The sequence below is a fragment of the Micromys minutus genome, assembly GCF_963924665.1.
Source record: "Micromys minutus genome assembly, chromosome: 5".
Classification (NCBI taxonomy): Eukaryota; Metazoa; Chordata; class Mammalia; order Rodentia; family Muridae; genus Micromys; species Micromys minutus.
The window spans coordinates 1,680,329-1,703,683 of NC_137974.1; the positions used below are offsets into that span (position 1 = coordinate 1,680,329).

General features: G+C 43.0%; 2 protein-coding genes across 4 annotated transcripts in view; one reads left to right on the top strand and one right to left on the bottom strand.

Moving 5' to 3' along the window:
- Positions 1-5,774, bottom strand: part of GPR137C (G protein-coupled receptor 137C) — a gene marked incomplete at both ends in the record, with an annotated part of 49,368 nt that extends 43,594 nt beyond the window's left edge. Inside the window, one exon of the mRNA XM_080916623.1 lies at positions 5,373-5,774. Within this exon, the coding sequence (XP_080772749.1) occupies positions 5,373-5,774 (402 nt within the window). The remainder of the gene's footprint in view (positions 1-5,372) is intronic.
- A 614-nt stretch (positions 5,775-6,388) lies between these two features.
- TXNDC16 (thioredoxin domain containing 16) overlaps positions 6,389-23,355 on the top strand; it is a 77,427-nt gene continuing 60,460 nt past the window's right edge. For all 3 annotated transcript variants that reach the window (XM_080917324.1, XM_080917325.1, XM_080917326.1), the window contains exons 1-5: positions 6,389-6,550; positions 10,735-10,960; positions 12,691-12,773; positions 17,235-17,308; positions 18,016-18,090. In XM_080917324.1, coding sequence (XP_080773450.1) covers positions 10,801-10,960; positions 12,691-12,773; positions 17,235-17,308; positions 18,016-18,090 — 392 coding nt within the window. In that variant the 5' untranslated portion in view covers positions 6,389-6,550; positions 10,735-10,800. The remainder of the gene's footprint in view (positions 6,551-10,734; positions 10,961-12,690; positions 12,774-17,234; positions 17,309-18,015; positions 18,091-23,355) is intronic.

Sequence of the window (23,355 nt, forward strand, 5' to 3'; positions counted from 1 at the left end):
TTAGCTTTATAAATACGTTAGCTTATAAAGCCTCTTGAAAAACCAGGCAGTATGATTCTCCAACTTTATTACTCTTTTTCAACTTTAAGGACTTGGAAGTCCTCTATTTTCCACAAACAATATTCCAAGTATTTTATAACTTCTGCAGAGATTTTAATAGGGGCTGTATTTCATGTATAGCTCAAATTGGAGAAGTTACATCTTAAAAACAATGTATCCTGTTAGGTGTATTTTTCATTTACATAGGTTTTTGTCTTTTTAGTGCTAGGGATCTAATCCAGGGCTTTGTATATGTTAGTCAAATATTCTATTATTGAACTATATGTTTTCTTTAATTTCTCTTAATGTTTCATAGTGTTCATTATATGTATTGTATATCTTGCATTATATTACATTTATTTCTAAGTACTTTAATTTTTAATACTATTGTTTTGTAAGTGAAACCCTCTCAAATTCAGCTTCCAATTATTTCCAATTAGTATAAAAAGTCTTATCCTGTAATTTAATTTCACTTATTAATTCTAATAGTTTTTGAAGATTCTTTAGGATGTTTGACCTTAGCAATTATGTCATTAGAAATACAATTTTACTAAATACTAAACTTAATTTCTTTTTGTTTTATTGTAACTGCTAGGACTTCCAACATAGTTTTGATTTAAGAAGTTTTATGTATGTTGGTGTTCTGCTTCCGTGTATGTCTGTGTGAGGGTGTCAGATCTCCTGGAACTGGAATTATAGTCATGAACTGCTGTATGGGTGCTGGGAATTGAATCTGGGTCATTGGACGAGCTGCCAGTGCTTTTAACCACTGAGCTATCTCTCCAGCCTACATTGCATTTTTTTTTTTTAAACGATTTTATTTTGTATGGCTGGAGAGATGGCTTAACAGTTAGGCACTTGTTGCAGTAGGTTCCTAGCACCCATATCAGGTAGCTAACAACTGCCTGGAACTCAAGTTCCAGGGAGCCAATGCCCTCTTTTTGCCTCCCTGGGCACCTGTACTCACATGATCAGCTTTGTTGAACATTAGATTCTCACAGTAATTATGTTATTAAATGTCTTAAAATATTAAATCCATTAAAACCTAAGACAATCTAATTCTGCCTTCAGTGAAAAACTATAGGCTCACTCATAGAAAAAGTAGGATCAAGTTAGTGGGTAAAGGTAGTTGAGTAGACTTAGAGAGAAGCAGTTTATATTCCTTGCAGATAGTCAAACACTGAAAAAAATTAACTTTTTTCTATTTAAACCAAGATAATCTATGCATTTATAACATGTATAATCTTTAAGCACAAAATGTAAAGATTATAGACAACCTATACATATTTACCTCAAACACTCATCAAAATAAGGTAATTAATTGTACATATTACATGTTTTCTAAAATTTAACTTTTGTATCATTTAATAATATATTCATAGTAGCTGTAGTTGCACTGAGACAAAAATATGACAAAATAACCTGTCCTTGTGAATTTCCATTTTAGGTAGTAAAAATACATTTGTGGGAAATAATATAACAAACCAAGATACCTGGAAATTGAGTTACATTTTATTTAGAGTGTCATTGATATTTAGAATAGTACCTTTATTCAAAGAGGCAATAATAGCATTTATGAAGTTAAAATTTTAAATATAATATTTTAGCTCTTTTAGCATTAGAATCAAGTTATTGCATCTTATACTGATTAAGGAACTGGCTTTTATATTATAGAAACTGGAAGAGTGTCGATATGGACCTCAAAGATGAACTCATTCATTTTGGCATGCACCATAGTGCTCCAAAGTTAGTGTACTAACTCTTATGTTGTCTTTTTGTATGTCCTAATGAAGGATATGATCAGAAAAATCTATTTAAAGATTGAAATCTTCACTGGGGAAAATATAAGAGTACAAAACTTTAGCAGGTAAAGGTCATGCTCTACTCATACTGCCAAAAGAAGTTCAGTCTCCATTTTTAAGTTATACTTTTCCCCAATCCCCAAAATCAGAAAGATGAAAAGTCAGAAAGAAATACATTTAGCTCAATTCCATGTAGGTGTAAACCAGAAGAATGAATGGTTTACACAGTTCTTAACTTTTAAAAACTATGTGTTTTGGAAGAGTCACCATAAAATATGTTCAAAGCAGTAAATGTTGCTTTCTATGTTTATAATGATCTACGGTTCTATTTTTAGACTATGTGTCTGAGGGGATGTGTGTGAATGTCGGTATGCTGTACCTACAGTTACAGCTGTAGGCTACCACGGCAGGCGCTGAGCAGTGAGTGTTCTTAACTGATGGGACATATCTTTTGGCCTGATCCATGGTTCTTTCTAATGAAAAGTTTGAATGTTTTTAATTCATCAGACATGAACACAACAAATGTTTTAAATTAAAAGTAAAATGGAATTAGTATTTAATATGAGATAGTAAAGACAATACTTTGGGACAAAAATTAAATACTCGTTTTATTTTGGTCAACAAACTTTCTCTACAACTTTGCGATAGTATGACGAATTCAAAAGCTGGGGATAGCAGCAATGCCCACAATCCCATCACTTGGGAAGCTGAGGTATGTGAGTTTTAAGTTTGATAGCATCTTGGGATACACAGAAAATTCCAGGCCAGTCTGACATAATTAGCAAGCCCATCTGAAAACAAAACAAAAATTGAAATAGAGAAACAACTTCTCGAAGAGACTTTTCTAATTCAGAATGATCAATGGAAAATATGCTTCCAGTTACATGGAAGTGTTATTTAAAAATTGTCATACAGAGCTGGGGGTGGTATACATCTATATTTCCTAGCATTTGGAAGGCTGAAGCAAGAGGATGGAGAGTTCAAGGCCAGCCTGGAGTTCATAGAGAGCCTGCCTCAAATAACACAAGAAAAAAAATTCCTTTTTTCTTACTTGTAATCAAAGATCCTCCTGCCTCTGTCATCTAGGTGCAAGGATTACAAATGTGCTAACATACTCACCTTTTAAATTCAGTTGTCACATAGGCCATATTGTCTCAGAACTATGTAGTTTAGGCTGCCCTCAAAATCAGCCTCTCCCTTCCAAATGCTGGAATTATAGGCATATACCACCATGCTTGACTTCAAATACTCTTTAAGTATAGATATCTATGAACTGGGAAATAAATTCTGATTCAAATGTTTACTTTGAAGCAGGTTCTCCAAAAAAGAACATTTATTCAAGTATTATATGTCCTAAACTTTTTACTTTTATTATAAAAGACAAATAGCAATAACCCATTTCCAGAAGAAACCGAGAAACAATCAATTAAACAAAAAAGCTAATACAGTATTTTGAAAATTATATTTTTTAGGGTAAGAGATTTTTCCCCCCAAAAAAGTGTATCACACAAACAAGTGATTCATTTAGTAAGACTTTCAGACTTTAATGTTTCCTTACTTGAAATATCAGTGATAAAATATGCGAAAAATTTTAGATACTCTTTTTTTGTTCTAGAAATTCTTTTTAGAATTTTGTGCTTAAATATAGTTGATATTTTTCTATTACGATGTTTTGGCCACTTCATTTCCATTCCAGTGAGAGGTGTTGGCTGGTAGAAGATACAACCTTAAGGCATCGAGATCTTACTCAGGCTGTTGGTAACTTGGATGTAAAACTTACTTAAGTGCATGTTTAACTGTAGCTAAGTGTAGCTGAACACTTTGATAATGTGTTACATCTCAAGTGAAACGGTGGTATTACCAAGGCCCAATGAATGGCATATATAATTTCTTAAGCCAAGACATACTGGGGGGTGGGGAGGAGACCATGCTCCTAGCAAATGGAATGGACTTTTAATCATTTTCAGGTAGATTAAATGTATCTGAGGCAACAGTAAGCCTCAATAATGAGAAATTACTAATGTTCTATCAGAAGTGTCAAGAAGAATTCAATATCAGTTTACTTATGTGTTATAATAACTTAAGTAATCAGATGATCCCCAAATGCGGCACCATAGTAGCATGTTTATTTGATTTACAATTGCATATGCTTTTCACTTTTGCTTCTTAAGGGTTTGAGTTTTTGTGCTATTATGTGTTTTTTTGGTATTATGTGCATAGATAATTATAAATAAAGTTTGGTTTTGTTACTTAATAGTTGTTTTTATTAGATATAGCTTGCATATATAATAACTGTATATAGCTGAAATTACAACTGCGATTTTAAAAATGCTTTCTGTTTTCCTGTTTATTAAGGGAGAAAAAGAGTTGGTTTATGTAGGAAATATAAACAATCTAACTCAAAAGTGCCATTTTGGTTACTTTTCCTCGGAACTGTGTTAATTCTCATCACCTCCAAAAGCCTTTGAGAGGATTAGCTGCATAGACCAATACCGTTCTATATTAGTCAGTATTAAGTGTATGATGTCACCTTTTCTCTCCTCTCCTAAGCTCTTATTTTGAGGGAAAGGAAGACTTTTGGGGGGCAAACCTGAAAGTACGAAGGCATAAATACCAGTGATATACATGATTGACAACCTTATACTCCCCAGTCTGTCTGAAATGGGTCAAATACCAAAGTGCTGCAGAACAATGCAACCCAACAATTTCACATTCCCCGTGAAAGAGAACAGGGGTGTGATTAGACTCCAGCTATTAAACAAGTTGTGAGGGGGGGGGGCACAGTTCGGTGGCTTGTTTCTGCAACAGGCACAGGTTAAGCTAGTATCTTCTCTCCTAATTAGCTCTCCCCCAGAGCGCTGTGCTGTAAGAGACCGACTAAATCGCCAAAGCAAGCAGCAATCGGGACAAACACTAAGGGCTTTATGGAGGTCCTTCGACTGTCCCGCAGTACTGGTTATTGATCGTTCACCCCGTCGGGGAAGCGATCGATCAGAATTTGTGTAAGGTGTATCGAGCCACGGTTAAGGAGATGCAGGGGGGAATATACGCTTCTAATAAAAGAAACGCAGCAACAATAGCGGAGGAACAGCTCTGCCTGGTGACGTAATGGCTGGCAGCGGTCCAGCTTCAGCAGAGCTGCCTCTACCTCAGCATCCAACCTCCCTCAACCCGGTCCAGCCCCGACAGAGCGGCCGGAGCTGCTACTTCTTAAGATGCCACTCTGTGGTCGCCACCAACGCCTTATGTGGAGGTCTGGGACACTGAACAAAGGGTGTCCTAGTGCCTTAAGTTGTCGGGGCACGCTCTCTCTCTCTCTCTCTCTCTCTCTCTCTCACACACACACACACCTCCACCCCCCTCAGGCACCGAGTCCATCAGCGGCTTAAGTTGAGGGAGAGGGTTAGACAGGAGTGTCTCAGTGTCCCCAGGCTGCTCTCCCGCCACCTCCCCCGCCCCGACCCCCGTCAGTCTCGGCAGGAGTGGATGCCGGCGGCCCCGCTCCCCCGCTCGCCGGTCCTCCCGCCTTACCTCTGCCAGGTAGAGGTTGAGGAGACAGAGCGTGGAGAACTGGAGGCAGGAGGGGAAGCAGTAGAGCAGCCAGTGCGGGAAGAAGTGCAGGCGAGAGGGTGGCCGCAGCAGGGGCAGAGAGCCGCTGAGGGAGAAGGCGGCCGAGAAGAGCGTGGTCCTGAGCGCTGCCCACGCGAGACACAGGAAGAGGCAGAGGCTCTGGTAACTGAGCCGCCGTTCGCGGTACAGGAGCAGCCGCCACAGCTGCAGGTAGGCAAAGGCGAAGAGCGCGGCGTAGAGCAGCGCGTGCAGCACGCTCAGCGCCAGCTGCACCGAACCCGGAGCCGCGGCTCCCGAGGCCGCGACCGCCCCGCCGGGCGTGGGGACCGCGGAGGCCGCCGGCCCGGCCACTGACACCCTCATGAGGGGACGCGAGCAGCGTGAAGGGAGCGCGGGAAGGAAGCGGCCCGAGCGCCCCCCGGACCTCCCGCCCACCCCAGCCTGCGGCCCCGGGCTGCGCCGTGACAGGGGTCGCGGCTGCCCTCGGGCCCGCCTCCCCCTTCCCCGGAGGGCTCGTCTGTTCCAGCCGCGGCTCGGCTCCGCGGCGGCAGCAAACAACTCTCGGCTGGAGACAATCAGCTGAGAAACCCGAGCTTTTGAGGCGCTCGCTCCGCACCGTGAGGGGCCGGCGATTGGCCCGGGCGGGCGCGCCCTCTGGGCGCCTCGCTCGGAAGACCACGGGCCTTAGAATCTGTCACTCCAGAATTCTTTGACCTGATTGGCCCCTTTCTTTCTCCTCTTTTCTCCCCGCCCCTCTTCCCACCCACACTGCTGATTGGCCCAGCAACTGCAAGACTTCCTCGCGCCGCCGGGAGGACTCCAGATTCTGTCTCCTGGAGCTGGGCTCGCTCCGCCCCCTGACCTTCCATTGGTTGGAGGATCTCTTACGTAAGGAGCACGAGGAGCAGGCGGAGCCGCGGTTTTTTTTTTTTTTTTTTTTTTTTTCTGCGCAAGAGACTGATTTTGCGGAGGCAATGCTGGCCGTGGGCGGTGAGCTGTCTCTGGTAGGCGGTGTAGTCGTTTTGCGAGCCTCCTTGGGCACCCGCCCCTGTCCCGCCTTCTGTCACCGTCTTCACTAGGGTTGCGGGAAGTGCTGGCCTCAGAGACCTTTCAGTTCACTGCACGAGGATCTCAGGCAGGTGGGTAGCGCGGGCCTGGAGACTTTGCCTGCAGGATTGCATGCACATCAGTACCCGCAGCGTTCTTCTAGCCAGGCTGCGCGCGGAGCTCCGGCTTCTGATTCAGCTCATCCGTTTCGGGGGCACCGAACGACGCTGGTTTTGATTTCTTCTTTTTTCTTTTCTTTTGCTGAACGAGTAGGAGGAAATACGGGGCGAGGGAAGCGAATGAAGCAAAGCGTGAGCGGAAACTAAGTAATCAACCCTTCCATCTTTTGGGAAGAGGTCCTTAAGGTGGTACTGGGAACAGATGAATGTTCTTCCTTTCTGCAAAGAGAAGGTGATTCTTTGGAACTTGCAATTTAGAGAGCTGCCTTGGGCAGAGGGGTGGAGGCGCGGAGGCGGGGCTGTAAGGATTTGTTGATTGTCCAGAATGGAAGAGTAGTGTGATATTCTGCTTGTGAGATAGTCTTGCGTGTAGGAGCAAGTGGTGCTGAGACCTAGAGGTACAAAATAAGAGGTATATTTCTGCTTTAAATAAGCGAGCCACCACATGAAGGCTTTATTTATTTATTTATTTATTTATTTATTTATTTATTTAGGTATTTGGTAGCAAATCAGCCAAAGTAATGCAAGATTAAGATTCGGTGTTCTTGTAGACAGCGTGTTTACTGGAGCATCCAACATCCAGCCTTTCCTAAATACTTCCCTTCCTATGCTCTGCCTAAGAAAACTGCTGTTTCTTGATCCTCTGCCACCAAGTGCATGTCACATAGGGGCTTAAGATCTGTTTTGGACTCATCCTGGGCCAGTACTTTACCAGGCACCAGATAGCTACCATCCACACATAAATGCACAATGACGATAAAATGAACAGAAAGCCACAAGCCTGTGTTTATTCAACGGTAGGCTCACTAGGTAGACTACAAGGAGGCAGGGGGATCTCCAGCATTTAGATGTTGTCTTTATTTCATTAGCTTTATGGTTGGTGGAGGCTACATACATTCCTAACATTACAGATGTTCAGCAGATGCAAAGGAGGATAGTAAAGAGGGGAGAGGCAGTGCAGGGTGCTGGTTTTACAGTGTCTGTCTGTCTGTTCTACCCAGCGCAGGTCAAGTGTGCTGCAGGGCATTTATATAGATGCAGGTCCTTCAGAGAACTTGGGTACATAGCAGTTACTCATTAGAGATTAGCAGCAGGTGGTTCTGCATGTCCTAGAGCACGGTTCTCCATGGTCTTTGGCTCTGCATGTCCTAGGGCACAGTTCTCCATGGTCTTTGGCTTTGTCATTATCTTGGCAGCATCTCAAACTGGCTTTGGAGTATATGGCCTTTGGTTTTGAGACTGAGGTGGTTTGGTCAGCATGCTGCTTTGAACAAGGAATAGTTTGGGTGTAAGTTACATTTTATATCTGCCCATCTTTGTGCTGTGTTCCTGCTGACACAGTGCCTACCAACATAAACATTTCTGGAAATAAAGTGCCTGCCATACGCTGGCTGATGAAATCATTGGCTGATATCCCCCCTGCTTGCCCCACATAGAAGTCACAAGGAATCATAAACAACTTCAGCAGAGGTGGAATGAGGAAGCCCAGTGAAAGCTGCCTTACATCTGTGAAGAGTTCTGAATCCAGGATCTGTCATACTCAGAGAGCCCGGTCACTTTTCTCCCAGGGTTCTTAGCAGTTTGTGTAGGTGTGTAGAATTCTGAAGCACCAAGCACTGCTTTTTTGTCCCTTTTCTAGTTACTGGAAGGAAAAGTCAGTTTTCTGTGTCTGTTTTTACTCCACTTGCTGATGTTCTTTCCCACCCACGTTCTCTGTCCTTTAGCTAAAGGAGGGTGAGCCTCTGACAAGCACTGTGCATTGTCCGTGCATGAGTTTGTTTATTCTTTCGTAGCTGGTTGGGGTAGATTTGAATAACAGTGGAAGAGGTGGAAGATTTATTTACATGCAGATAAAAGGTGAAAGATTGTAAATGCTGAAAAACAAAGAATATGAATAATAACTTTTAAAATAAAAATGAGCGGATCTATTTAAAGAAGTGAGTACAGCTCTCACGTGTAATCTCAGCATTCTGGAGTGTGAGGCAAGGGGGTCGCCATGAAGCCAAGCTAGGCTGCACAGGGAGACCATATGTGAGAGAGCTGAGGGGAGAGAAAGGCGGATGGCTTGGTGGGCTTCAGAAGTTGCCTTGGTGTTTGTCCCTGCCAGTTTCCTCTTTAGAGACTGCTCCCAAGTTGCATTCATGGGTTTTGGTGTAGACTTAACTATTTCTAATAACTTTGACTTCTGGTGTTGTGATTTCTAGTCTCTGTCACCGCCTCACCTTTCACTTTCTCCCTCTGTGTCTCCTTATCCATTCAAGTGTGGTTATTACAGTTTCAGCTCTAGCGGACTCTTAAGTATTGTTTTAAACAGTTAATGATTGTGAGATCACAATCCTGCCTCTGGCCCCTGACTGGTCACTGAACTTTCACAGGTGTAGTCTCACCTGTCCAGTTACATGGAAGTTCACCGATGTTTGCTTTGGATGTGCAGTCAAACCTTTGGCTGCAGAGCACACTGTGGGGAGAGGAGCGGTGTGCCAACTCTAATGTCCAATTAGACTCATTGAGTTGTAGTCAAGGAAATAATTGATGGTTGTTCTCTCAGTTGTGATTCAGCCCAATACTTGGCTGCTTAATTAGGTTATTGTTATTTCATATAGTAATGAGTGCTCCGTAGTTATTCCCTTAGCCACAGAAATATACAGTTTCCTCCAGAATACAAAGAAAATAGTGAGTGATCCATTTTAAAACATTTCTATTAACAAAGCAACCCTGAGATAGGCTGCTTACAATGGTTATAATGAATAATCAATTCTAATTTTAAGGCTACCATTAAATGAGGTATTATTGAGATTACATTTTCACACAACCTTTACAACTGCTATTTCTTATTTTACTTTCATCTTTTTAACAAAACTCAGGATTAAAAACTAATGGAAAATTTGTTCAGTAATAGTAACTTGTTCTAATGAATTTCAGAAGTATTAAGCAATCCATGAATCATTAGTTTTATTCTTTTTTCTTTTCAAGAATACCTGCTATCCAGGGAGAAATATCTTCATCTTGGATGAATGGAGTGGCTAGCCAGTGGTTTATGATTTCTTTATAAAGTTGTCATCTTATTCTCTGGAAAAAAACTCTGCCCTTACTCTTAGGAGTGTGTGTGTGTGTGTGCGCGCACTGGAGTGGCCTTCTGTTCAGAGTGAATGTTCTTGCAGAGTATGAGCGGATCTCTCGGGAGATTTAAAAGGCAGTAAACCTGCAAGCAGGGTTTTCCATGTCTTGTTCCCAACCAAATGGTGTCCAGCAGTTGCTGGAATATTTGTTGTACACTAGCTATAAGTGGGTCAAGCAAAATGTCCAATTATAAAAATGGATTGAGTCAGGTTTGGTGGTGTAGGCCTGTCCTCCAAGCTTCTTAGGAGGCTGGGGCAGGAAGATCATAAATTCAGGGCCAGTTTAGACATCTGACCTAAGAAAGTAAGAAGATGGCTGGCTGAAGGATCAGTGGTGGAGTGCTTGCCTAGCTTGTACAAGGCTTTGGGTTCATTTCTTAACATGGGAAATAATAATAAATAAAGGATACTTTAAGTTAATTTTCAAATGTTCAAGAGTGTCAGCTTAACATATGTTTTTAGTAAATATCCGTGAAACTTAAGCATTTTGTAGATATCTTTGATTTCTTTTGTGGTTATCAAAAATTAAGGTGAGTATGGTATTGAGTGACTGTAATTCTCAAAAGGCAGCAACAGGGGCATTATAAGTTTGATGTGAGTTGTGCCTTCAGGCTAGAAACTTGTCTCCAAACACCAAACCGAATCCAGAGTCAACAGCAGCAGGACAGACGTACTCTCCAAGGCCTGAGAATGCAGTTAGCCCAGTCACACAGTGCTTCCTTAAACCGTCCCTGAACTCCCCTAAACTCTCTTAGACAATCCCCAGCACCATAAAAATATAAAATGAAACAAAAGTATTATCAGTTTAGTACTCTTATGTATGATTTTCCCTCAGAATTTTTTTTTCACTAGAAGGAAATAAAGTTCTGGTAAAGTCAAGTCCTGTAGTGATTTAACTCTTCACCTGGTATCTTTAACGGTATCTTTAACTGGAACAAGTTTAGTCTAACAGTCCGCTGCTCTGCTGCTCTGTGCCAGGTATCGCTTCAGGCAGCGGATCACAGCAGGCGAAGTCTCCTGGCGCACACACAGCCACAGCTCACGATGTCTTCCGGCCGCAGCGTATTTAGAGCTGGTGTTGCATTGGTTTTGATGTGCGGTTTTTACAAGTCAGCTGAAGACTCTCTCCCAGAACTGAGTCCCCAGCAATATTTCAGCACACTGCAGCCGGGAAAAGCCTCATTAGCTTATTTTTGCCAAGTTGGTAAGTGCCTCTTAAGATTCTTATGTGACCCGTGAGCTGTTTATTTTGCCGTAGTCAGTGCGTGCAGTGGGGACATCTGTTGGTTATGCTGTAATGCTGAGATTTCTGTGCTGTGATTTCTGTGACTTGCCTGCCTGCACGTGTCCTTAGCTTTCCTGTTTCTTCCCTCATCAGTAGTGGTACAGTGTGATTGTCTCTAAACTTGGGGTGAGGATTACATGGGTTACATGTGTGCTTATCTGTAGAAAGCACTAGTTCAGGGTTACTGACACACCATCTGAGTCTCTTGCATTTCTGGAGCATGCTTTCTTCTTTCACATGTAGCTGTTCGAGCAGTTTCATAAAAGTTGGATGTGCAGTTTCAGTGATGACTTAGCTCACTGTTCTGTATTTCGCTTTGGCTGTGTCACTAATTATACTGAGCAAATTAACGTGACTGTTGCACATAACTGTGATTGTTTCGGTTAAGCCTTCAGGTCAACGACAGTTCGGTTGTATCGGAATTACCAACGTTAGTTCACATCTCTAGGCGTTGTTTGATTTTACTTCTGATATGGTATTGTATGTGTATGTGGCATTTAACTTGTTCTGGATGGCCAGCATCTGCCCGTCCACCTCCTTAATAGAAATGGGCTCCTGCAGACGGTGGCAGAGGTCAGGTAGCAGCCGTGGCCTGGGTCCCATGCGGCCATCATGTTCTTGGCTTCGAACTTGTGTTGTGTGAGCTTGGGCAGTGTCAGAGCTCAGTCCTGCTGACTGCCCTGGGCTGGGAGCGTTTGAAGTGGGTTTGGAGAAGTGCACCGTGTTCGTGGCCAGCTTGCCTAAGTTGGTGTTGAGCTGACCGGGGTGGGGACATAGATGTGCAGAGATGTGGTGACACTGCTCCTGGTTGCAGATACCGTAGGTGGCTGTGCTTAGCTTGAGCCTGCGGGAGCGATGTGGTAGAGGGCTCCACTGTTGATGTACGGGTCTCATCGCGCTCCCCACCAGCCAGTGTACTATGTTGTCGGGGACCTTAGGTGACCGCACGATTCCTGAGGTGTTCATGAAGCAATCTGGGACTCCTCTCAGCTCTTGCTGATGAGCAGTGCGCCCGTGCCCGTGCCCGTGGCCGTGCGCAGCCCGGAGAGTGTGAGAAGCTCTGCGGGCAGTGGGAATGCCCACAGGCCTCTACAGTGGGCCTTGGCTCAGTTTGTTTCCAGTGAAGAGGAGGGTGTAAGGCCAGAAGAGTGGCCCCAAATGCTCAGCCTCACTCTGGTGCAGGCTTCGTGTCCACCAGGGCAGCCCTGGGTGTCCACCTGTGAGAGCGTGAGTCACCGTAGCAGACCTGGTCTCCAGCCTCAGCAGTGAGGCGCCCAGGCAGCCTCCATCAGCCCTTCGCTGCTGAGTTGCCGAAACTCGGTGTGGATCTGGTTCTGGCTTGGCCTGCCTGAGATACACAGTCTGTCACTGTGCTGCATCTGTGCCGGGGCGCTGCTCGAATTATTATTATTATGTACGCTTTAAATAAGTTTTTAAGGTAACTTAGGAAATTGAACTATACTGGGATAATAGAAATAAGAATAAAGAAACAGTAGGAAAATAATGTGTCTTGGTGTGTTTGTTTTGAAGGCTAGTTATACAAATAATTAAAACAGTTATTTTTGGTGTATTCAGATTTTACTTTTAATTTTAAATATTCATTTTTAAAAGATCAAATTCAATAATAATCATTCATCTTTCTTGTTTAGGTTCTCTAAGTAACTCTGTGTTTCTTGAAGAACTAAAAGAAGCCACTAGGCCTCTCCAGGACTATGGGATTTCAGTTGCAAAGGTAGACAATGTTCATGTTCATAAAACCGTAGTGGCAGACGTTTACAACACTGGGACCTAAGACTGCATATCTGAAGCCTTCTTCCAAACTGAGAAGGGTCTGTGAAGGGATCTGTTTGGGGATCTGTGGGGGGGTCTGTGGGGGCATCTGTGGGGGGAGGGTCTATGGAGGGATCTGTTTGGGGGTCTGTGGGGGGGATCTGTGGAGGGGGTCTGTGGAGGGATCTGTGGAGGGGTCTGTGGGGGTGTCTGTGGGGGCATCTGTGGGTGGAGGGTCTATGGAGGGATCTGTTTGGGGGTCTGTGGGGGGGATCTGTGGAGGGGGTCTGTGGAGGGATCTGTGGAGGGGGTCTGTGGAGGGGTCTGTGGGGGGGGTCTGTGGGGGGATCTGTGGGGGCATCTGTGGGGGGAGGGTCTATGGAGGGATCTGTTTGGGGGTCTGTGGGGGGATCTGTTTGGGGGTCTGTGGGGGGATCTGTGGAGGGGTCTGTGGGGAGGTCTGTGGGGGGATCTGTTTGGGGGTCTATGGGGGGATCTGTGGAGGGGTCTGTGGGGGGTCTGTGGGGGGATCTGTGGGGGGGTCTGTGGGGGGATCTGTGGAGGGATCTGTGGAGGGGTCTGTGGGGGCATCTGTGGGTGGAGGGTCTATGGAGGGATCTGTTTGGGTGTCTGTGGGGGGATCTGTGGGTGGAGGGTCTATGGAGGGATCTGTTTGGGGATCTGTGGAGGGGGTCTGTGGAGGGGTCTGTGGGGGGTCTGTGGGGGGAATCTGTGGGGGATTTTCTCCTTTGTTCCATAGCTGTTTCACAACAGCCACAGTGCAGCTGTTTAATAAATTTCTGTTTTTGTGAGTGGAAGGAACAGAATGAAGATGATTAAAAATAATTTTGGTTTTGTATTTTTTTGTATTTATAATTGTTTAACTGTAGTTTGGAACATTTTTAGAATAAAGGAAGTCAGTGTGAAGATATATATATTTTCCAAAAAATGTTCAAATTTGCTATCGATTTCAATGGATAATTTCCACATGTGTCAGATTAGGTAACATCTAAGACTTTCGTTTAACTTTACATGAGAAGTCACCTAATGAAAGTTATCATTCTTTCAGATTAGTGTCCACTGGCTTTTCCCATACATTTATTCGTTCTCAGCTCGGCTACCACCCTCCTCCCAGAGATGATTTACCTCTTGTCTGCAGTGAGATTTCCTAGACAGGAAGTTAGATCAGTCTGCGTACCTTACAAAAACCCAGTCAGACAACAAACTCCGTTCTTTAAGTGTTCTGTATGTACTAAGACTTATTTACTTAGAACAGCTGAGTGATTCTAGTGTTACACCAGCACTCATCTAAAATGTAGAAATGACAGGGTAGAGATGCTCAGTGGTTAGGAGCTCCAGCTGCTCTTGCAGAGGACTGAATTTTCTTCCCATTACTTACATGGCAGCTCACACCCATCTATCAACTCTTCTTCTGACCTCTACCATCAGCAGGTGCACACACACACACACACACACACACACACACACACACACACACCCCTATACATACATAGACATTCATGGACCTAAAATAAAAATAAGCTTTAAAGAAGAAGCAGTAGTTATATATGATACTGAAGACCATGACTGTGCTGTGTAGTAAGAGGTAAAGAGCCTGACGTTGTGCGGTAACCGGAGCAGAATATTAGCCTCTGTGCTTAGGCTGTCACTGTCATTCACTGACATTTGATGTCGTGGTTGAGAACACTTAGAAATCCCAAGGGAAGGTCCATGGTAAAGGTTTAGCTTGGTCCTTGCTGTGTGGGAAGTAAGTGTTTACAGGTGCAGTGAGGGACATACAGTGTCAGTCCCATGTTGAAGGAGTGAAGGCCGGCTGCTAAGTGTTGGGATTGAAAGCGGCACGGTGTTGGGGAAGAGCAGCATTTGAGGGTGTCCTAAAGATTAGTGTTGACAGACACAGGCAGAAGAAAACACCAAGATCTCCACGTTTCTGTGAGCACGTGAGACACTGAATTTAACTGGGGTTGTTTCAATGGCAATGAGTCAGGGCTTCTTTAGTGAAGCATCTTTCTGGTGATTACTCTGCTGAAGAAAAAGACTGCCTCTCTCTCCCTCGGCCTCTCCCTCGGCCTCTCCCTCTGCCTCTCCCTCGGCCTCTCCCTCTGCCTCTCTCTCCCTCTGCCTCTCCCTCGGCCTCTCCCTCGGCCTCTCTCTCCCTCGGCCTCTCCCTCTGCCTCTCCCTCGGCCTCTCCCTCGGCCTCTCTCTCCCTCGGCCTCTCCCTCGGCCTCTCCCTCTGCCTCTCTCTCCCTCTGCCTCTCCCTCGGCCTCTCCCTCTGCCTCTCTCTCCCTCGGCCTCTCCCTCTGCCTCTCTCTCCCTCGGCCTCTCCCTCTGCCTCTCTCTCCCTCTGCCTCTCTCTCCCTCGGCCTCTCCCTCTGCCTCTCTCTCCCTCGGCCTCTCCCTCTGCCTCTCTCTCCCTCTGCCTCTCCCTCGGCCACCATTACTTGTGAGTGGTCCTTGAGGATGAGTGGCAATGACATTTAAGCTGACTAGGTATTCCAGCTAAAGTAAATATTCCCAGAGACAGCAACCCAGTCCAACTTTATGCTATTTAAACATGTCTAAAACAAAGGCTTTACATATTTTTAAGGCAAATGAAGGAAAAAGAAATAATATACAAATAATAATCAAAACAAAGTTTCTTGAGTGTATCAAAGTTTGTTTTAAAACAAAAGAAAACAAACAAACAAAGCCACCTTGGACTTTTCTTTCTCTCATAACCAGGGACCCTGGTTCTGTTTTCCAAGCTCAGCTGCCCTGGCTCCACTCTTACTCTCCTGGTCACCCTGTCGCCGAGGGAGCACAGTGCTGCCCACACAGGCTTGTTCTCTGCTCTTACCGCACTGCAACCCCTTCTCAGTGTGTCACAGTAAATCGGTCCTAAAGCACACAGCTCCGTTTTCTATCCCTGAGTCTGCCACGGCGCCATCACCACAGGACCTTTGCAGGGGTCCTGCCCGAGGCTCACATTTAACACACATGTCCCTTCAGTTCTTAGTGCCAGTGCCTCCTTCTCCGAGAAGCCTTCCTGGATTATGTCTCACATGCTCTGCTGTGTTGGATCCCTTTACTGTTTAAAATGCACACTACTTAGCTTTATGTATTATTTAATGTTTATACTTTAAAATGTAAATTAAAAACAAAGTTTCTTATTTGGGACTTAACTGTATCCCCAGTGATTAACATAATACCATATATTCAGCCTATAATGAATGAATGTACGCAGCTCTTGTCATAGCATCGAGCGTTCCTATAGTTTGCACTTTTAAATTAAAAAACTTTACACTAAAGTTCTTTTGCTTCTAGCTGAGTTAAGTCTAATTTTCTGTTCCTTAGTCTTTCCTGTCAGTTCCCCTTTTATAGTTTTTAAACAAATGTTCTGCAGCTTTCATTCTGTCTCCTTGAATTTTGTACAAATAAATTAAACTAATAAATAATCGAATTCAGAACAAAATAACTGCCACTCCAGCCTTTGCTCCGGCCTTTGCTCCGGCCTTTGCTTTGAGTCGTATTGGTGGTCACTCATCTCCCTGTCTGGAAACCGCACTTTCCTATGGCTGTCTTCTGTGTGGTGATTCGTGTACACTCTTCATTCCTGGTCGGCCTCTAAGCCTTCATGGCTTCCTCCACATCCACGTCCTTGGCCTGCACTTACACTACTGTCTCCTGACTTTGCGCTCTGCTACCTTCAGTTTCATTCTCATGACTGGCCTCAGATGTTCTTCACGTAAGTCTGGACTGTGGGTCTGGGTTTGCTGTGGCTCTAACAGTGCAGAGGTGCCTGTGCTTGTGATTGCTACTGGTGCTCTTCGGTGTTTTTATTAGAGATGAGCTTTCAGTCTCCTTTTGAGAAGTGTCAGTGAATTCCCACACAGTGACATCTGCCTATGCCAAGTGGACCATTTTCTAATGGGACACTTCTTTTTTTTCTAAAGCAAAGTTCTGTTAATAACAGTAAAGGGGTTGATGGGCTTGGGCGAGGAGACCAGCAGAGCTGCCACACTGTGCTCAGGCACTGAATTGCTGTCATGGAGCCAGCTTACGTTCACTCTTTCTGCTAAGTACTCACTCAGTGCTCTCTGCCTCTGAGCTCCACTCTCGGCCTCTGCCTTTTCGTTTTCTTTCGTGGTTGTTTATCGCTCCTTAAGAATTTCCTTCCCGTTTTACTTCCTTACCACCTAATCCGTAAGTAAAATCTAGTTAAAATATAAACTTGCAGAAAGTTGAACGTCATGAGATGTAGATAAAAGTTCCTTCCTGTGGCTTTCTCAGTGTGTGAGGGAGTAGTGACAGCATAAGTCAGAAAAATGACACACTGAGTTTAACCTGGAGACAGGAAGACTGTTTGATTCTCGTTTGACCCTGTGATGCATACCTCCAACCTTAAATACAATCTTTTAAAGGTTACTTGTGTCGAAGAAGAAGCGTCAAGATACTGTGGGGAAGAAGAGGGTTTGATGAAAGCATATTTATTCAGGTAAATTATTCAGAGTGTGACCATTACTAATTTAAGGTGATCGTTTTAGAGTACTTAAAAGAATATAACATATCACTGGGTCAGAACAATATGGCTGATAGTGGGGTCTTAGAAAATTTGGTAGAAACTCCAAGGAGTAGACCTGCCATTTTAATTTCCTTCTTTACAAAAGCTGGGGGCTTGAGGCCTTCCTGAGACTCTTATGTGAATTTCTCCTCAGAATGTCTAGTACGAAGTGCAGAGCAGACAGCGTTCTGAGTGTCTCTGTCAGCTCCATATTGGGAATCCTTTTCCAATTAAGGATCTGCTGCTGTCTTGGTATTTGTTCCTCTGGCCTCATCTTCAGAGGAATTTCAGATGCTCTCACATCCTGGAGATGTGCCCTAGGAAGTGCTTTTCTCTCACCTGTTTGGTTTTTGCCAAGCCAGTTTGGAAATCTCTGGCATGAAGATGTAATTGGGAGGTCTCTTCTGGGTTTGTTTCCAGTACTTTTTGCCAAGTATAGGCTCTGAATTTTTCAGAATGAACACACTTATTTGAGTGCATACACAGTATATATTTGAATATATTACTATCATTCTGGTGGGTGTATAGGGTTCACAGATAAGAAACAGGTTTTATCATCAAAAAACTTAATGTATTAGATTGCCAAACAACTTGGCGTGTAAGTAGATACTTGTATAACGTGTTCTTAAAACTCTTTCCAGAGGCAGCGTACTTCTCAGAGAATTCCCCACGGACATCTTGTTTGACGTGAACGCCATCATCGCTCATGTTCTCTTGTAAGTGCAGGAGGTGCTCGTTTGTTTATCATACTTTTGAGAGCCACAGTCCTTGGAGGTATTTTAGAGTTTTAACATTATATTTGTACACATATGTTTCATACAGATCACTGGTTCATCACCTCATATCAAGGATCTAAACTTTCTTCAGTGACAAGGAACACAGGGATATGTATTTTGTATGAAAGTAGTTTTCCTAACTGGACCCAGTCAGTGATCATAAGTTGCTTTTGGTTTACTCGTGCAGTGACTGTTTCCTAGATTCCTTAGTCTGTCTGGGCTGCTACAGTGAAATTCACAAATGAGGTGCATAGAAAACAGAATTTATTTTTCACAGTTCTGGAGACTGAAAGTCCAGAGTCAGATTACTGGCAGACTTGGTGTCAGACGAGGGTTTGCTCACAGACAGATGTGTTCTCCTCCTGTCCTCTTACAGTAGAGGGAAGCTGTGTCTGAGCTTTCTTCATGAAGCTGGTGTGGAGTATCCACTAGAGAAGACTGCCTGGCATGGGTTTAAGCCGACGGGTCTGTATTAGCTGGTCAGAGGCTGTACTGGATATTCAGGATCCCAGTGTAGCACTGAGCCTTTTTCAGGGTGAGCTTTTAAGCACCAAACAAACAAACACACCCAAACCATGTTCTGGGTTGACATTCTTAAGTTAACAAGAACACTTAGCCAGAAGCAGAAGTACAGAAGACAAAAAGCCAGGTTAGTACCTTAGAGACTTTCCCAGAACTGTGGACTTTGAGGAGTAGGGCTCTGCTTTGGTGTTTGCTGAGTCAGGGCCTGAGTGGTACTGCCGTCATGGAGACGCTGTCATCCATGATCTGATCGTCCCTCAAAGTCTCACCTCTGAACACTTTGGGGGTGCGTGGCAGTGTGTGCATGTCAGGGACACTCACACCGTGGCGGCAGGTGGTTGCAGTTAGATGCTCAGATTTGCTATTTTCCTTGGGATTTTCAAAGTACTTTGTTTCCTTCTCACACTCACGTGCTTTTTCCAGAGTTTATAGTGTGTGCCTGCTTAGTACAGAAAGAATCTGATGGAGTGTTTACGGAGGATGATTCTCAGTTCTCATGGACCTTCCAGGCCGGGGATTCAACTTTACCTGGGCTCTGTTCCTGCAGTATGTCTCTCAGTAAAAATCTGATTTATTTATTTATTTTTCACATTTTTATTAGATATTTTCTATTCACATTTGAGATGTTATGCCTTTTAACCACCCCACTCACACCCCCCCCATTTGCCTTCAGAAAGGTGCACTCCTTCCTAATCACCCTCTCTACCCCATTGTTTTGACATTCCCCTACATTGGGAAAACATGCCCTTGCTGGAACAAAAGCCTCTTCTCACATTGATGCCAGACACTGCTATCTTCAGCTACATATGCAACTGGATTATTAGTTTTCTCAATGTGTGCACAAAGGTTGGTGTTTTAGTTCATGGGAATTTTGAACAATTTGGTTGGTTGGTTGATAATGTTGTTCTTCCCATGAGGTTGCAACCCCTTTCAGCTTCTTCAGTCCTTTCTTTAGCACCTTTCTTGTGGTCCCTATGTTCAGTCTGCTGGTCAGCTGCAAGCATGCTCAGCTGTATCTATGACTCTAACATAGTCCCTGAGGAGGCATCTCTGTCTGGTTCCTGCCAGTAAGTACTTGGGATCAGCTATAGTGCTCAGATTTGGAGGCTGCATATGTGGTAGATCCCTGGGTGAGGCTGCCTCTGAATAATCTTTTCTTGAATCCCTGTTCCTCTATTTAACCTCGAATTTACTTCCGTGAGTATTTTGTTCTTCCTTCTAAGAAGTACTGAGGTATCCCCATTTTGGCCTTCCTTTTTTTTTGAGCTTCTTAATGTCTGTGAATTGTTTCTTGGGTATTTAGAGCTTTCTGGGAGTAGTGTCCACTTATCAGTGAGTGCATACCATGTGTGTTCTTTTGTGACTGGGTTACCTCATTCAGGATGACAGTCTCTAGTTCCATCCATTTGCCTATGAATTTCATGAAGTCATTGTTTCTAATAGCTGAGTAGTATTCTATTGTGTAAATGTACCACAATTTCTGTATCCATTCCTTTGTTGAAGAACATCTGGGTTCTTTCCAGCTTCTGGCTATTATAAATAAGGCTGCTATAAACATGGTGAAGCATGTGTCCTTGTTATAAGTTAGAGTATCTTTGGGGTATATGCCCAGGAGTGGAATAGCTGGGTTTTCGGGTAGTACTATATTCAATTTTCTGAGGAACTGATTTCCAGACTGATTTCCAGAGTGGTTGTACCAGCTTACAACCCCACTAACAGTGGAGGAGTGTTCCTCTTTCTCCACATCCTCACCAGCATCTGCTGTCACAGGAGTTTTTGATCTTAGCCATTCTAACTGGTGTGAGGTGTAATCTCAGGGTTTTGATTTGCATTTCCCTGATGACTAGGGAGGGATATTGAACATTTCTTTAGGTGTTTCTCAGTCATTTGATATTCCTCAGTTGGGAATTCTTTGTTTAGCGCTATACCCCATTTTTAATAGGATTATTTGATTCTCTGGAGTCTAACTTCTTGAGTTCTTTGTATATGTAGGATACTAGTCCTCTATCAGATGTGGGATTGGTAAAGATTCTTTCCCAATCTGTTGGCTGCCATTTTGTCTTCTTGACAGTGTCCTTAGCCTTACAGAAGCTTTGCAATTTTGTAAGATCCCATTTGTCGATTCTTACTCTTAGAGCATAAGCCATTGGTGTTCTGTTCAGGAAAATTTCCCCTGTGCCTATGTGTTCTAAGGTTTTCCCTACTTTCTCTTCTAATAGTTTCAGTGTACCTGGTTTTATGTGGAGATCTTTGATCCACTTAGACTTCAGCTTTGTACAAGGAGATGAGAAAGGGTCTATTTTCATTCTTCTGCATGCTGAGTGCCAGCCAGTTGAACCAACACCATTTGTTGAAGAGGCTGTCCTTTTTCCATTGAATGTTTTTAGCTTCTTTGTCAAAGATCAAGTGACCATATGTGTGAGGGCTCATTTCTGGGTCATCAATTTTATTCCATTGATCTGCTTCTATTTCTTTATGTGTTATGGGACTCTTTAGATGGTTTGATCTTGATTTAACTTTGGTACTTGGTATCTGTCTAGAAAGTTGTCATTTCCTCCATATTTTCCAGTTTGTTGAGTATAGGCTTTTGTAGTAGGCTCAGATGATTTCTTGAATTTCTTTCTTTTGTGTTGTTATGTCTCCCCTTTCATTTCTGATTTTGTTAATTTGTATACTCTCTCTGTCCCCTTTACTTAGTCTGGCTAAGGGTTTATTGATTTGATTTTGTCAAAGAACAAGCTCCTGATTTTGTTGATTCCTTGTATAGTTCTTTTTGTTTCTATTTGGTTGATTTCTGCTCTGAGTTTGATTATTTCCTGCAGTCTACTCCTCTTGGGTGTATCTACTTCTTTTTGTTCTAGAGCTTTCAGGTGTGCTGTCAAGCTGCTAGTATATGCTCTCTCCAGTTTTTGTTTTTTGTTTTTGTTTTTTGGGTTTTTTTTTTTGTTTTGTTTTTTTGTTTTTTGGAGGTACTCGAGCTATGAGTTTCTCTAAGTACTGCTTTCATTGCATCCCATAAGTTTGTGTATGTAGTGGTGTCATTTTCATTAAATTCTAAAAAAATCCTGAATTTCTTCCTTTATGTTTTCCTTGACCATGTTATCATTAAGTAGAGCTTTGTTCAGCTTCCATGTGTATGTGGGATTTTTGTTCTTTTTGTTGTTCTTAAACATCAGCCTTAGTGCATGGTGATATGATAGGATGCATGGGAGTATTCCGTCTTCTTATATCTGTTGAAGCTTGTTTTGTGGCCAATTTATATGGTCAATTTTGGAGAAGTTTAGAGAAGGTGCTGTGAGGTGCTGAGAAGAAGGTATATTCTTTTTTTTGGACGAAATGTCCTGTAGATGTCTGTTAATTCCAATTGGTTCATAATCTCTGCTAGTTTTGCTGTGTCTCTGTTCAGTTTCTGCTTGAATAATTTGTCCATTGATGAGAGTGGGGTGTTGAAGTCTCCCACTATTATTGTGTGTGGTACAATATATGCTTTGAGCTTTAGTAGAGTTTCTTTTATGAATGTGGGTGCCCTTATATTTGGGGCATAGATGTTCAGGATTGAGAATTCATCTTGATATATTTTTTCTGTGATAAGTAAAAATGTCCTTCCTTATCTTTTTTGATAACTTTTGGTTGAAAATCTATTTTATTTGATATTAGAATAGCTATTCCAGCTTTTTTCCTGGGACCATTTGCTTGGAAGGTTTTTTTTCCCCCAGCCTTTTACTCTGAAGTAGTGTCTGTCTTTTCCTCTGAGATGAGTTTCTTGTATGCAGCAAAATGCTGGATCCTGTTTATGTATCCATTCTGACAGTCTATGTCTCTTTATTGGGGAATTGAGTCCATTGATGTTAATAGATATTAAGGAATAGGGATTGTTGTTTCCTGTTTTTTTTTTTTTTTTTTTTTTTTTTGGTTAGAGGTAGAACTATGTCTGTGTGTCTTTCTTCTATTGGTTTTCTTACATGATTTTTTTTCTTTTTCTTGGGTGTAGTTTCCTTCCTTATGTTGGATTTTTACATCTATTATCCTTTGTAGGGCTGGATTTGTGGACAGATATTGTGTAAATTTGCTTTTGTCCTGGAATATCTTGGTTTCTCCATCTATTGTAATTGAGAGTTTTGCTGGATATAGTAACCTGGACTGGCATTTGTGTTCTCTTAGAGTCTGTATGATGTCTGTCCAGGTTCTTCTAGCTTTCATAGTCTCTGTTGAGAAGTCTGGTGTAATTCTGATTGGTCTGCCTTTATGTTACTTGTCCTTTTTCCCTTACAGCTTTTAGGATTCTTTCTTTGTTTTGAATATTTGGTATTTTGTCTATTATGTGTCGGGAAGAGTTTCTTTTCTGGTTCACTCTACTTGGAGTTCTGTAGGCTTCCTGTATGTTCGTGGTCATCTTGTTCTTAAGGGTAGGGAAATTTTTTTTCTATGATTTTGTTGAAGATATTTACTGTGCCTCTTAGTTTATATGCTTTGCCTTCTTCTACACCTATTATCCTTAGGCTTGGTCTTTTTCAGTGTGTCCTGGATCTCCTAGACATTTCGGGTTAGGAGCTTTTTTGTTTTTGCATCTTCTCTGACTGTTGTGTCAATGTTTTCCATATTGTCTTTGGTCCCCGAGATTCTCTCTTTCATCTCTTGTAGTCTATTGGTGATGCTTGCATCTGTGACTCCTGATTCTTTCTT